General features: G+C 41.0%; 1 protein-coding gene across 2 annotated transcripts in view; it reads right to left on the bottom strand.

The window, feature by feature from the left end:
- Positions 1 to 2187: 2187 nt before the first annotated feature.
- STK32A (serine/threonine kinase 32A) overlaps positions 2188 to 16228 on the bottom strand; it is a 163814-nt gene continuing 149773 nt past the window's right edge. For both annotated transcript variants that reach the window (XM_037801990.1, XM_037801991.1), the window contains 4 exons: positions 12786 to 12911; positions 11156 to 11284; positions 6014 to 6078; positions 2188 to 5616 (listed from right to left, as the gene is read on the bottom strand). In XM_037801990.1, coding sequence (XP_037657918.1) covers positions 5523 to 5616; positions 6014 to 6078; positions 11156 to 11284; positions 12786 to 12911 — 414 coding nt within the window. In that variant the 3' untranslated portion in view covers positions 2188 to 5522. The remainder of the gene's footprint in view (positions 5617 to 6013; positions 6079 to 11155; positions 11285 to 12785; positions 12912 to 16228) is intronic.

Below are 16228 nucleotides of genomic sequence, written 5' to 3'. Positions count from 1 at the left end.
CAAAGTATATTCCTTAGCAAACAGATCCCAAGTTGCTAAATGAGTATTGTTCAAAAGGATTATTTCTTATGTCTATTTCTCTGAGAGATTTAAGGTACATATCAGCCAGTTAAAGACTCTGAGAAATCCTATTTCTTATGTCTATTTCTCTGAGAGATTTAAGGTACATATCAGCCAGCTAAAGACTCTGAGAAATCCTATCTAAAGCAGTCTTTCAAACTTTGTCCAATTCAGGGTCCGCAAACTGTGTGTGTGTGTGTGTGTGTGTGAATACTGAATTTTCTATATATCTCTTAACATTCTACCAAACCTGTGTTATACTAAACCCTTTTGGGGAAACAACTACTGGGCCCAATTTATTCTTAGGAAAGCCCTTTCCATGTAAGTGCAGAGCTGACTGCCAGCACCTCTGGGTTTTCATTTCACCCGTGTCACAACCTTAGGGGAAGGAGAGGTCTTCTTCCCACTAGTTCCCACCAAAGAGCTTGGCCTTGTTTGGTCTGGCGTGAGTCAGGTGTCCACCACTGAGCTAGTCACTGTGATCTAAAGAATATGGGGCCAACAGTCCCGACCTGGGCATCTACCAGCTCCCAAGCCACCTGAGCCTCGCGGACTCTTAATAACTCCATGAAGAAAACCAATTTGTGAGACCAGAAGACAAGGGAATGGCTGCTACACCATTCTCAAGCCTGTGGGACAGGGACATTCTGTCCACCGAAGTGTCTGTGTAGTTGCAGGAGGTGTAGAAGGGAATCTGGGCACCACAGTTTCTGATAAATTGCTTTTATATGTGATGAACCATTTTTGGTTTGACGGAACTTTGCCTTTGGTGCAGAAGCACAGGTGACTCTACCTTTTAATGTGAAAGCTCAGAAAGCAGATCAAGAGCCACTCTGAGTAAGTACAGAGTTATTGCACCATTTGATGTTCATGGTTTGGTCCCTACTCCCATTTCGTGGCTTACACTCAAAATTAATGAAACTCCTCTCCCAGGTCATGACGAAAGCAGGAACGGAGCTCTGTTTAGGATTGGAGTAAGTTTGAAGGGAATTGTCAGTGTAGAATATGAACTCAGGAAGCAGGGCTCTAAAAGGGAAGAAACTTTGTTGTTGTTATCGTTAGATGTTGGTAAAGGATACACAGTGAGTGGCTTTCATACTCTGCAGGTTGTAGGTATCAGTGGCTGAGTCCAGAGTGGTGGTGGTGGGTCGGGGTGGGGCGGTGAGAACACAATAGGAATAACAAGGGCCCTCTGGTTCCAAAGAACTTTCTGGAATCAGCTGTGTTCCCACCAACCTATCAAAAAGGAGGCACCGACTATGAGGAGGAAATGGCAGAGAGAGAGTGTGTGTGTGTGTGTGTGAGAAAGGGCCAAAGCTACCAGCCAAAATGAAAAGACCAGATACTTCAGGCTGGCACTCTTCAGCATCAAGAGAGAGTTCTGGATCCTGCCTTTTGCTCAGGTTGCTGCTGTTAACACAACAGGACATTTGACATGACCTGGGCAACAGGGCCTCGGCATGCAGAAACCTAGGGCCCACAAGACTCACAGTAGCCAACTTTTGTCAGGACAAGACCAGAGATCCGGCCGGCTTACAGCTGCTGAGCTATGGTGGGACCGATGACATAGTTGAAAGGTCCATTTATTCTTAAGGCAGAAGAAGCTTCTAGCTGCAAGAGTTCAGAGCTGCCTGTTCCCTTCCTGTCCCAGATCATATTCTCCGTGAGCCTCGGGACATTTCCCTGCTGCTTTGGTTTGCGGCGAGAATACGACAGGACAAAAATGTTGAGAAGGAAGGGAGCCTGCTGATAAAGGGGCTGCCCATAGACTTAAAGCCTTAGTGAAAGCAAAATCTGGAATTCTGGGCTGTGTTCCTTGAATTGTGGATGCTGGAGTGATCCAGTCTTGAGTTTTTACACATGTGGATCAGTTTAGTTGTGCTGCATCCCACAGTTACAGAGCGTCATCACTAACACTAGCTTGTCACTGACAAAGGGTGTTTCTCCCAACAGGAGCTGGAGGTAAGAACAGACGGCTTGCCCCTCCCCCCCCAACCCCACCTCTACTGAAGACAGTTACACACACACACACACACACACACACACACACACACAGCTGACAATGGGACAGTGGCTTACTGTACAGAGAGACATATTTGAATACACACAGGCACATTTACATAGTATATGCTATAGCTCAACAGAAGTCCTCACTCCCCATTCAGGAACAGCCAGATCAGCTGCCTATTGACAACAGCACAGAAAACTGGGGTTCTGGATTTTTAGTGTCAATGTTTAATATCAGATATTCTTAGCTTGTAACAAAGTAAACAGTAATCACAGCAGACAGAGAAGGAAACAGATTTTACATAGACAAAATGCAGGGCCGCTGGGTAATGAAACAGAAATTCACTATGCTTCTCATGCCTTTCTGTGTTCAGTTTTTGAGGAGTTAAAGATGTGCTGTTACTGTGTCAGCCCAAATTAGCAACACTGGTCCCTGGCTAGCTGTTATCACTCTTTCTTCCTAGTTAATTTTTCACTCGTCCGACATAGAAAAGCTCTAATGTTAGGAAGTCTGGTCATTTCTGGTTAGGACTCTATGGAAGAAGCCTGACCACTGATTGATCAGCTCCCTCTGATTTAGCAATGCATGATGCAGCCTGACATTCATCCCTGCCCTAGCAACGGCCTCCACCAAAACCAGTGCTGCCGCCCAGTGTGTTAGCTGAAGTGAGTGGTGCTGAGGCAGCACGATAGGGTTATAATCAGGATGCTGCTGGTCTTCAAAACTTGCTCACACTTTTCAGATGTTCCAAAGAGGCAAGGGAGGAAGCTGTCAGGAGGAAAAGATTCCAGGAATACCAGACCAGAGGATGCAATAGTCACCCTGTTTCCTAAAATTCTTAGCCCTTGGCTTGGTTGTCACAAATCTAGATCAGAAATGTTCTACCTGGTGGGATACTATATTTTAGCCCAAGTTCTGAAATAAAACCAAGGGATCTGATTTTGACAACTAGCAATCATCCTAAAGATTTGGGAGATTTCTTTTGGAAGAGCTTTTTTGTTCTGTTTAAAATGTATAGTGGGGAGCCATGCTTATAATTAGCTGATCTTCACTGATAGATGCAGGGTTTTTTTGTTTGTTTGTTTTTCTTTTCTTACTTAACAAATATGCGTGTCTGTAATCTGGTAAAGACTGAAAAGTCATCTTAACCTGTCTGAGGCTGTGCTAATCAGTGAGTCTGTGGTTCCTAAAAGCCCACACAGATGCTTTGGGCACAGAAGTAGCTCATTGGAAATAAAAGAGATTCAAACCACAGAGATTGTATTGGGTAGCTTTCTAGGAACAAAGCATGTGAACATGTGAAATGGTGCAAATGATCAACATCCACCGTGAAGGAGACTCTAAAGGTATCTCTGCCCTTTGGTAAGTCTCCCAAAGCCTTTCCCTTAATATGATGCAAACAAGGTCAGAACAAGAGAAGGACCTGGGTGACTAGGGAGGTGAGCCCACAGCTCATTGGGGCTTGAATCAAAGCAAATGAAAGATGAGTTTGGTAAACAAGCACAGGACCCCGTCCACTCCTGGGATTTACCAGCCTGGAGCAGAATCTGGTCACCTTTTCTTTGCTGTTTTCAACCCATCCCCTCTCTGTGAAACTGAGTCAGGACAAGTGCTTAGAGTTTGTAGTGTTTGGAGAAAAAACAAAATGGCACAGACAAATAATATGTAGGGAGTGTAGAGAAAAAGAAACAAAACAGAAGCTCTTGGAGTACTGAGGCACCGTTTCACAGCTCTGCTGGAAATTCTGTATGCAATGAGGATAAAATTGTAAATGCCAAGCTAAAGTTCAGCATTGGCTTTCTATCCAGGCTTAACTGCCCCAGTGTGCCCTCGCTTCTTCAGCCTATTTCCATCCATCTGGCCTCCCAAAAGGGTGGCAGTCTGGTCTTGCTTGTTCCCAGCTAACTGCCCTCTTGGCGAGCCACAAACTTTCTATACATAAGGATAAGTTTAGGTGGGCGATTGGCCAAGAGGTTAAAATAGTCCCCTCCCAAACCTCTTCCCTTCTTCATGCTGTCCCCAGTGGGATCCTGATGGTGGCCAAAAATGGTTCCTTTGCAAAGATCATCTGCATATCAGTGCAGAAGTCACATCATCTGTCATTACAGGGTATGCACATCTAGCAGGTGAATTAAATTTTGTGCTTGGCAAATAAAATAGAAAGAAAAAGAAAGTGTAAGATGTCGATAATATTTTAAATAGACAGGCAATTTTACCCGCAGTAAACACAAGGGAGGACCTGACACTGCTGTTCCCTGACAGTCTCCATGACTTCGGTCCCTAAATGTGTGAGCATCCCACTGTCCTAAGTGTAATTCTAGTCTACAAAATGGATAATTTAACACTTCATCTGGTACTGGCCAAAATCAAGACCAAAATAAAAATAAAGAACAAAATCAAAAGAAAAAGTGATTTGTTTCATTATCTAAAACATATATTAAAACCAGCATATTGTTTCACTGAGAATGGGTATTCAGTATAAATTATGAGCAATTTAAAGGAGTTTTCAAGGGTAAATTTTACAATCTTCCATTTTTACCTCATATTCTAATTAGAACATAATCCCTGTGAATGATGCAACTTTGCTGTACTATGAGGCGGATGTGCTTTCATTGTGATGATTTTCTGGTCCTTTTCAGACTCAGGTCTGATAATTTTCAGAGGACAATTAGCCCTCTAGGAGCATGTTTGCTTGAAGTCCAGTGGAATGCTGATACATGTTTAACAATCAGCTTGCAGGGAGTGAATAAAAGTCCTGATTGTGTAGCATTTGCTAATTTCCATGGTGTAAATACACCCACCATCACTAATTTCAAGCTATCAAACTACATCACTGAACATGGAGTTGGGAAGAGGGAGGTATGGTAGGCTCTTGATAGCTGGTATAAGCCAACCCTGGCACACCACTGGAGGGTCCTCAGAAACTTCTGCCACCTCCTGTCTAGTACCTTCATTCTTTTCTGATGAAATTCCTTACTCCTATTTGATCAGGCTCAGAGATCCTGACCTCTTTATGAAGTTATCTAGCTCTGAAAAGCCCTATGTCCATTTGTCTATTTGTCACAGTGTAATTAGAAGGAATAGAAAAAAGAAATCTACATTCAAATATTCTTTTTAAAATAAAAATAAAGGCTGCTTAGAATAATAGAGTGCTAGAACTAAAAAGGCAACATGAGCTCATCTAGTAGAAAGCTCTCATTTGGAATGAATAAACCGAAGCAGAGATCATGGTTTGGTAACTTGCTCAAGGTCACACAGTTAGCAGTGAGACTAGATCCCAGGAGCCCAGGACTCATTGTATCATGCTGCCTCCTTTGAAAGGCATTCATTCACATTTTCTAAGTGGTGAGGTGTGGAATGGTGAGAACTACTGTCAGCAATTCCTAATATGGACCATCAGCAGTTTCTGGTCTATGGAGCTGAGAAATGTCCCAAGAAGAAGAGGCTGTAGATTTTATAGGTTGTTATTCTGGCCATCCGCTTCTTGTGGGTCTTTGGTTTGTTCCAAGGCTAGGTTGGCTTGCCTTTTATTAAAGTCTCTTTTTACTCTTAAAAGGAAAAAAAGGGGAGGGGGTTATTCTTCAAAAGGAAAAATAAAAGGTTTATACTTTTGAAATAATAGCATTAAACTCAACAATTTATGAAGAGGTACAAGCCAAGGAAACCTTAAAACATCATTGATTTTAAGTGTTTGAGTTCTAATTTCTTTGTCCTTCCCACAAACAGAAACTTGATGCTATGCTAATTTAGTCTTAACAATTTTTAAAAGCCCTTACAAGAAAAATAAGTTTCTGAATTTTCCATATCTTCTATTATGGATCTGCATTACTTTTTGTACTTAGAAAGAATTTAAAATGCTCAAAAATATAGTAAAGCTCTGCAAGTAAAGTCTGGTTGAAACACTCCACAATTCTCTAGGCTACTGTTCTTCCAGGAGCTACTTACTTTTCTCTGTTGAAAATTATGAATTCCTTCTGTACAGATTCAAGGTGCTCTTGAAGAAGGCATGTCTTCCAGGGGAACATTTAAAATAAAAAAAATAGAGGTGTAGTTAGCAGACCAACGAGCATCCTTGAGCAGCTGATAGTCTACTGAGTGCCTGCTCACTGAATGGCCCACATCTAAGAAGTATCAATGTGAGGTTCGATCTGGAAGCTTGTGACAGGAGGCAGGGGTGAGACCCCAACCAGAATAACAGGGAAGCAAGTAGGACAGAACTCACTGACAGGAGACTAGAACACGTCAACATCCCACTCCCCACGATGAGCCAGCAAGGAAGACCTGGGGTTATGGTTGATGAGCTGAAAGTCTGTCAGCCACTTAGTCCCTTCAAGGCAGAAGGGGGCCAAGACCTTATTCAGCTGGCTACCTACCTACCTCTCATCTCCTGGCCCTCAAGTGAAAGGTTTGGAAGTTCTACTTGAATTTAAGGAATAGCCACCAGAAATACCTCTCCACATTGAATTCTGATTGAATGTTCCCTCCAACACCTGTATTAGAGTCGATTAAGTATATTCCAGTTCTAGGGAGCAGAACCTTCTTTAATTGTGATTTTCTTACAGACACACAAAACATTTGCTTTGAGACTGCACTGTCCTGCTTTCGGTATTTATTGATGATTTTCCATCATAATGAGAAATTTTAACCTCAGGCCCAGGACAATACTAGACCCAGATCAAAGGTTTCGAAGTGCCCAACAGAAAACCTCCAAATTACTTTTTATGAAAAATACTCTTCTTTAAGGAAAACAATATCATCGATTCACTCATTTTTTCAAAATCTAAGAATTAGAAAATACTAAGTCTTCAGGAGCTATACCTTTTCCCTTCTAATAAAGAAGTTTTGGAGAGTCTTCTTCCCAGAATGATTGCTTAGGTAGATAGGAGAAGAAACTATTAAAAAAAGAGGAAATTTAAGAGAAAGGGTGTGGGGTGCAAGACAAAGGAGAGAAAGAAGAGTCTGATGCACCTCATCTTACTCTCAAGCTAAGGTATTTGTAACCCTGATGGCTTCCAGTTTCACTCAGGTTTTGTGTGGAGCTAGAGGATACACATTATATGTAGAGCTCCTTGAAGCAACAGCTTTACCACAAGATTTTGGGGAAAATCTTTTTAACATTAAAAATCAAGATAATAATAAAGTAAAATGCAAAAATCCACATGAATTTTTTTCTGTAATGTAACTCTGTTTTATTTAAAAAAGGCATAAAATGTATACTCTGAAATGAGTTTGTAGTGTGGCACATCTGACTGTACTCCCCAGGCCTTCCCACCCCTTGAATCTCACCCCTGGCCCTCAAATGTTCATGTTCAACATGTTCTCTTTCCTCCGCATTAAGTGGAAAAATATAATAAATAGAAAAATGCAATCAAAAGGACCAGACCAGATAAATCAAGAGGTTTTAATACAGGGTATTTAAAGGGTGTCTTTAAGTGGAAATGATGGCTTTATTACTATGATTAACTGGAATGCAAGAATCATGTTGAAAATGTCCATTCTAATGAAGTACCAAGTAGGGAAACGAGTGGAATGTAGAAATGGAGAAAATGAGCCTTTCTGGCTTGATGGGTTCACTGTTTTCTCCAGCCAGGAAATAGGGTTTAAATGTTGCATACAAGAACACAGAGCAATGCCACTAAATGTTCACAGCTGGATTGCTGGTTTCTTTTCCAGGCTTGTGGCTTGATTGGAATTCCCCTGCTGGCACTGCAGTTTTTTTCAAATGTGATGCCTAACCAGTAACAAATCAGGCCCCAGAGCAGCACGGTGACTTGGAGCTACAGTGGGGCAGAAGTGGGGCTAAGATAGAGGCAATATGGATGCCCTTATGGTGCATACCTTGTTAGAACTGGCTAGAGGAAGGGGATTCCTCAGAGTGAGCCCCTGGATGGGTCTGAAGTGGCAGAAGATGAGCAATGTTGCAGGCCTTTTGGACAACAACATACATATTTCCTACAGTCGACAGCCACCTGTCATTTCATTTCCTCTTAAATACTGAGGACATACGTATACCCTGAGGACATGTCAACCCTGCAATGTCCTGGTCCTTTCTTGTCTGCTCAGCTACCTCTACTCAAATGTCACCTCTTCTTAGAAGCCTTTCCTGGCCCCTCAAGCTCAATGAGCAATTCCCAGAGCACTTTGTATACCTAGAGGCAGCATTATGTAACTATTCAGAGGCACTTCCTGACATAGTAGGTGCTTTAGGATCATTTATTGAATGAATGATAAATGAATGACTGAACATGATAAAAATGTAATGAACTGCTATGATTCAACCCCACATTTTTGAAACCTGGATGTTAAAGAGTGTAGATAAAGTTCTATGTTGAGATATTGAGGTTCCCAACCTTTCTGAATATTTTTTGGGTAATGACTACTCTTTTTTTTTTTTTTTTAAAAAAAAAAAAAGCAAAACACTTTTTATTTTTAAACCTGAGGCACAAGACTAGGCAGATCTAAACTACTGTGGCTAAAAGATGTAAAGGGCTGACTTCAACATGAGCAAAGCCACTTGTTGGTGAGTGATTCTGAAGCTGATGTGGGATCAGGGAGAAAGAGGAAGCTTTTTGTTACTTTTGCTGGTTACTAGAAAGTGTCAGGGGTTCAGTATTGTGGGTCAGTGGCTCGTAGCCTTTCCCACAGGAGAGGAAGGCTTGCCTCTGCAACCTGGTGGGTGGAGGAGGCTAGGACAAGAGAAGATCATGGGCCCTATGGATGGCATTTGACTTTGAGCTCTAAGAGCAGCAATATCAAGTCTCCAATATTTTTAAGATTTTTTCCTTCTTTTAATGAATTCAGAATTATCTATTGAACCTCTACTATATTCCAGGCACCATTGGAATACCATGAAGACAATTGTGAACAAGAGTGATCTGGTCTTTACCCTCAGAAGCCTTCATTTTAGTGGGGTAGACCAATAACAAACAGTTATAAACCATGAAAAAGTCAAGAAAGAACTAAAAACAAGGGTGGGCTAGAGGATGATGGGGAATGGACCTCACCTTTGACAAGGTGGCAGTTAGGGTATAAAGTATCCAAGGGAGAAATTTTCTAGGGAAAGCAAGGGCAAGAGCCCCAAAGGACAGATCTGCAGGGGTGGGGGTGTCAGAAATGGTGTTTGTGTAGTTGGAGGGTATTGAGTGAGGGGAAGAGTGGTGTGGTTTGATGGTGAGGTGGGAAAGGTAGAGAGATCATGTAGAGCTTGATAGCATATTAAAACGTCATCTGCCAATTACTCAGTTATCTCTACTACTTTAGAAAACTTCTAATAAAGATGCTCTCTTGGCCTTAGCTACATTTTGGGGTCTGTAACAGAGAGGCCTGTATCCAGCTTGAACCAGTCTTTGTAGGGACATGGGAAGGAGCATATCTGGAGAAGCTAGTTGGTTATCACATGAAGAAGAGAAGATAAGTGGGAAGAAGACAGCTGAGCTGACAATCAATAAGCAAGATATGTTTGTAGCATAGCTAAGCATTCCTTGCATGACCCTAGAAGATACATAAGGATGGTTGCCATCCTAGAAAGAGGTCAGTTTCTGTGATCAAACAGGATGGTGACATGGGCTTTGGTTTATTGACTCTTAAAGGGGATAGTGGCCTCTGAGGACTGGAGAAATTAAGGATATTGAGGATACCTATTTGTTTGTAGAGCTATCTTCACTGTAAGACCATGCAATCTTTGAGAACAGGGATATTGCTGAGTGCATGTCTGTCTCCAGTGCTTACATGGGATCCTGAATAAAACTAGCTTAAATGAGTGAATGGTCAGAGTGATGGAGAGGGAACAGCTCGCTGTAGATGGATGGATGGATGTAGAGATGGATGGATGGATGGGTGGGTGGGTGGATGGATGGAGGGATGGATGGATGGATGGATGGATGGATGACCATTAGAGGCAAACAGAAGGTTTATTACTTCACCTTCATTTTAATATGTAGAACCACATGTGAGTATAAATTCCTGTTAGGACACTGCAAGTTACTATACTGAAATCTGAGCTCTAACTCTCACCGAGTATAATATACTCAGTTAAAAAACTCATTTAACTAAGCCTGAAATCCAGTAATAGTGATTGGTCATGTAAAAATTCCACCTTTTTTGTGAAGAAACACTCCTTCCTTCTGCTAGTCTTGATATCTCAAAGTTTTGCTAGTGGCAAGTTACAGACACCACCTCTAGGGCTGGCTGCTCCCAGCTACTCCTCGAAGCAGGAGTGGAGCCCCAAACAGCTGTGTGTGTTCCTCAAAAGTCTGTCCCTTGACCATAGTTTTAGGGGGAGCCACCTGACTTAGGCTTGGTCAATTACAGCCTCTCTCCCGGGAAATTTGCATTGTTTGAATTGAAAGCTAGGAGAGGGCAAAAACTGAATCAAGTGAATGGCAGAGCTCTAAAAAGAAAGTCCACACATGAAATTTTGCTGCTAGAATCCCCAGAGTTTTCCTGGTCCCTGACTGCAGTGGGTGGAATTGTGAGCACTGAAGAGATATTGCGAAGACCTGAACCCCAGTCCGTGCAAATGTAACCTCATTTGGAAAAAGGTTCTTGGTAGATGTTATTAAGTTAAGGATGTCAAGATAAGATCATTCTGGATTTAGGGTGGACCCTGAATCCAATGAGTATGATTATAAGGGACAGAAAAAAAAAAAAAATAGAAGACACAGAGACACGCAGGGGAAGTCCATGTGAAGACAGAGATTGAGATGGGAGGGACATATCCACGAGTGAAGCAGCACCAAGGGTTGCCAGCAGCCTCAGAAGCTCGAGGAGAAGCATGGAGCTAATTCTCCCCCAAAACTTCCAGGGGTAACCAACTCTGCCCTCACTTTGATTTTGGACCTCTGGTCTCCAGAACTGTGAGAGAATACATTTCTGTTGCTTCAGCCATCCAGTTGGTGGTAATTTGTTAGAGCAGAACTAGGAAATTAATATACTGCACTTTCAGAAGCCTGAATGTTCAGCTTCTCCTTGGATCCCACAAAGCAGCACAAAGCAGGGGGCTGAGATGACCTCCCACCAGAAGCTGTTAAACTAACTGCAGCTGCTACGAGGATTCCCGTGACCCTAAGTTGGGTAGGAGCTGAGTACCTGGGAGGAGTCACATTTCTTCATCTCCTTCTCCTTCTTTGCTAGACGCTTCTTTTTCTTGTGAAGAGGTTTGGACTCCAGAATCATTTCTTCAAGTTCAAAGGTGGGGTCACAATTTAGCCTGCCTTTCTGCAGGGAAGAGACAGGTTGGCTCAGTTCTCAGATTCCTGTATCATTCTAAAAATATAACAGCCCTATTATGGAAAATAATGCTTACTCCTAACAGAACAGTCCAAGAATAATAAGCTGGGATTCCCAGTCTATGTTTTATATAATTTAACACAGTATATTTTTCATCATTCTTTGATTTTATATTTTGGTTGTTTTTCTAAACTTCCAGTGAGCTCCCAGTGAGTTGGGAAGGAAAACAAATTACAATAATTTTTTTAAAGTTTGAGCTTTTGGCTTATGTTTCTCCAAGTATGTTCTAAGGATGGGGTAGATCAGAATCACCTGGGTTGCTTGTTCAGTTCGCAGTTCTCCACCAGAATTCCCAAATTAGCATTTTGGACACAGGCTCAGGAATCTGCATATTTAACAAGCTCCCCAGATGACTCAGATTCCCAGTGAAGTCAGAGAAACAGTGTAGCACTTCTCTTAGGGCAAAACTGATGGCTAATTGCAGTGGAAGGAGGGATGAAAGCAATAGAAGTGGTGACTCGAGACTTCCAAGGGAGGTCTCCTCCATCCATCGGTCGTGGTGCAGGCTGCCCTACTACATCCTGCAGAGTGGACAGGTAAGACCTTCCCCACCCTCCTGTCGCCCCACTCCCCACCCCCAACATTCTCCCACACTGATTTCTCTCTTCTCACTTTGCACTTTCACCTGCCCCACTTACTGCTATTCGTACAGGAAGGATCAAACTCCCACATGCCCGAAGCCAGCAGCTCTCTTGGACTTAACAGAAAACTTGGAATTGTTTCTATGGGCCTCTTTAGAAACTCATTCTTCTGCCCAATCTACCTGCCACTGAATGTATAATTCAGGCCCTGTAAAGAGAGAGGGAACCACAGGCCTCACTTGGGCCCCTTGGCCTAAGCTTCCACACTCCAGCTTTTCCCAGCAGTCTGCAGTGGGCTAAAGCTGTCCTTTGGCCAGGTACTAATTCCATGGGAATTCTTTCTGTTGGCTATTTGTCCTAATGAACACAGCCCTGGGATAGAACTACCAAAGGAAGAGGAATGAATGGTAAAAGTAGAAAACCTCACCCCCAACTCTAGTAGTTTTCAATCCTTTAACTCACAGATTGCCATGGGCACAAACGTCCACATTTGGAATAAGAGAAAGGGTTTTTTTTTCTTTTTTTGTTTTTCAATCAGCAGATACATGGAAATGACTATTTGAGGAGCTAGGACTCCTTTCCAAAGAAAGCATACCACAAAAAGTGGTTTGGAGCCAGCCCTGCAGATGCAGACAGACCTGGATCGGACCCCAGTCCTGCTGCTTGCTAGCTGTGTGACCTTGGGCGACTAACTTGACCTGTGTGCGCCCTGGTTTTCTTATCTAAAAATAGGAATTTTGGCTCCTTCACACATTGGTGCAATTATCAAACAAGACAATGTATGCATCTGGCACACAGAGTCATGTGCACTGAATGGGAGTTGTTATGGGTTGTTAAGGTTGACTCACGTTGGGAATAAAACCCGGAATGAGCCTCTTCTGCAAAACCGCATCCCAGTTCATATCATTCATATATGGGAAGTTCTGAATGTCAGACAGGTGAGAAAATCGTTGGTCTGGATTGGGTTCAAGTAGCTGCCATGGAAAACAAACATCAAGATTATGAAGAAGTCTGTCAACAAATGCATGAATAAACAAAAAGTGGTACATGTGAGAAGCTGAACTCGGGAGAGAAGACCGGCAGACTCTGGCCATGTGCAGAGGAACCCCAGATGCCATCAGCCTTTCTTTAGAGAAGTCCTTTCTCAGAAAGTAAAAGCATTTTGGGCAGATCATAAGACATCCATTGATCAGAAAAAATACATGGACTGATGGGGCTGGCCAAGCAAACGTCCACCTGCCTCAGCACTGCTCCATGTATGTGCCGCTCAAGACTGGATGCTTAAAGAGAATGATCCTCCACAGTCAGAAGTGCCATCTTCCCACAAATATATGGTTTGTCAACATGATTCAGGACTTTTCAAGGTTTTCAAAAAAGAAGCTTCCTCCTCACACAAGATATAAAAATTAACTCAAAATGGATTAAGGACCTAAACATAAGAGCCTAAACCATAAAACTCTTAGAAGAAAACAGGGGGAACTATTGGATTTGGCAATGATTTTTTAGATATGACACCAATTAGTATGAGCAACAAAAGAAAAAATAGATAAAATGGAGTTCATCAAAATTAAAAACTTTAGACTATCAACATTATCAAGAAAGTGAAAAGACAACCTACAGAGTGGAGAAAATATTTGGAAACCATATCTCTGATAAGGGTTTAATATCCACAATATGTAAAGAACTCCTATGACTAAACAATAAAAAGACAAACAATTTAAAAATTTAAACAATTTAAAAACGGGCAAAGATATTGCACAGCACCTTTTTAAAGAACTTCTGCTGAGTTGTAATCATCTCTCATTATTGGTTGCAGATGCCCATTTAATGAGAACCTCTTTATAATTTTCTAGCCCATTGCTAATTTACAAGAATTATTATCATTAAGATCATTAAACTATATTATTTGTTATGGGCTATTAGAAAGAATATTAATTTAAGCTCACTCCTTGATCCTGCAAGAAGAGTTGATGATGTATTTCATTTTGTGATATCTGAGTTCATGCCTTATTAAAAGGCCACAGTCATATCTTTAATTTATTTCTTTCAATGTTTTAATTTAAAATTTTCCCGTGTAAAAAGCTCTTTTGACCTGAAAAAAAGTTAAATTTCAATGAGAAAGTTGACCCCTCCCCCCCAAAAAGGGCAAAGGACTTGAATAGACATTTCTCCAAAGAATAAAGTCTAATGGCCAAAAGGCACATGAAAAGATGCTCCATATCATTAGCAATTAGGTGAATGCATATCAAAACCACAATGAGCTGCCACTTCATACCCACTAGGATAGCTACTATCAAAAAAATAATAATAAATGTTGGCAAGGACACAGAGAAATAGAAATCCTTGTACATTGTTGGTGGGGACATAAAAAGGCAGCCAGCGCAGCCACTGTGGGAAAGAATTTGGTGGCTCCTCAGAAAGTTAAACATAGCATTGCTGAATGATTTGGCAATTTAGTGGACAGGTGGAAGCAACCCAAATGTCCAACAACAGATGAATGAATAAACACAATGTTGTATATACATACAATGAAATATTATTCAACTGTAAAAAGTATGGAGATCTTATACATGCTACTACATGCATGAAACTTGAAGACATCATGTTGAGTGCAATAAGCCAGATACAAAAGGAGAAATATTGTATGATTTCACTTACATGAAATATCTAGAATAAGCAAGTTCATAGAGACAGAAAGTAGATTACAGGTTACCAGGGTCTGGAGAGTAGGTTGGAATTAGGGAGTTATTGCTTAATGGGTGCAGCGTTTCCATGTGGGGCAATGAAAAAGTTTTGGTAATGTATGGTGATGATGGTGGCACAATATTGTGAATGTAACTAATATCAAAAATTGTACAAATATAAGTGGTTAAATGGGAGAGTCTGTGTTGTATAAGTGTTACCACAATAAAATTTCTTTTAAAAATACATTTTTAAAAATTAAAAAAATATAAAGAAAAGCTTCCTCTTTTTCTGGAGTGTGTGGTGTAAACACACAGGATGCCTGGGACCAACAGTGGCCATTTAGCCTCCATGTAAGAAGCCGCCCAAGACACAAAGGAACACAGAGCTGAAAGAACCAAGAGAAATCAAGCAGGAGAACTGAAACTAACCACAGCTGAAACCAGATCTACCCCAGAACTTTTCACTAGTAGAAGCAAATATATTCCCTTCATTTTTCTTTAAACTAGTGCATTATTAGCAACCCAAATTATCCTAACTGATGCATCAGCTCACGCTGTATTCAAGAAACATGTCTGAAACAGAAGGCACAGAACGTTTGAAAATAAAAGCATGCAGAAAATTGCACCAGGTAAATGTATGCAAACAGAAAGCAGGGATGGCAAACTCAAAGTTAAATAAGAAGAATTCAAGACCAAAGGCATTAAGCAGAAAAAAGAGGCATATTATGAAATCTACAAAAGTACAATTACTGAATTCTTGAAAACCACAGACTATAGCAGCAAAACTCTGATAAAGACACGCAATACCTTCTTAAAAATCACAGTCATGTTGGGGAATTTTGTAACAGAATTTGAGTACAAATAAACACTTACTATTAAAAAAAAGTGGTACATGAACACAATGGAATAATATTTGGCCATCAGAAAAAATGAAGTTATGAGACATGCTACAACATGGAAGAACCTTAAAAACATTATGCTCAGTGAAATAAGCAAGGCTCATAAGGACAAAATTGCATGATTCATTTATAAGAGATGACTAAAAATAGCAAATGTATGGAGACAGAAAGCAGATTAGAGGTTACCAGGGGAGTGAGACAAGGGAGAGTGACTGTTTGTTTGTAAAAATAAAAAATCAAAAAAAAAAAATGATTTTGCCCATATAAAGAAAATGATTATGAAGGTCAAAATACAGAAAGCAAAAAAAATCATAAAAATTCCTTCTAAATGCTTTAAAGTGACAGGATTAAAGGAAGCAAGGCAGTGTCCCCCTTCTCCACCACATAAACAAATAACATAGATAATGATGGTTACATTGAACTGTAAATAGGTTTTTGCAAGGTGGTGAGTGAAAATAGCTTGCCCTACATAGTCAGACATATCTTTGATTTCTGACTTCCCTCCTATGGGCAGATTTGTTCTCTAAACCTCAGTTTACCCACCTGTAAAAGAAGGGATAATAATCTATATCATAAGTTTGCAACCAGGATTAAGTAAGGCCATGTGTATAAAGTGCCCAATAGAGTGTCTGTCTACATGAGGTGGGAATTGTTAATTTTCCATTACATTTTCACAAGTAAAACTCATTGCCCACTAGAAGTTTCCTA

Source organism: Choloepus didactylus, chromosome 13, assembly GCF_015220235.1.
Source record: "Choloepus didactylus isolate mChoDid1 chromosome 13, mChoDid1.pri, whole genome shotgun sequence".
In the NCBI taxonomy this organism is placed as follows: domain Eukaryota; kingdom Metazoa; phylum Chordata; class Mammalia; order Pilosa; family Megalonychidae; genus Choloepus; species Choloepus didactylus.
The sequence above is the reverse complement of the archived record's forward strand: the minus strand, read 5'-3'. Positions and strand labels throughout refer to the sequence as shown.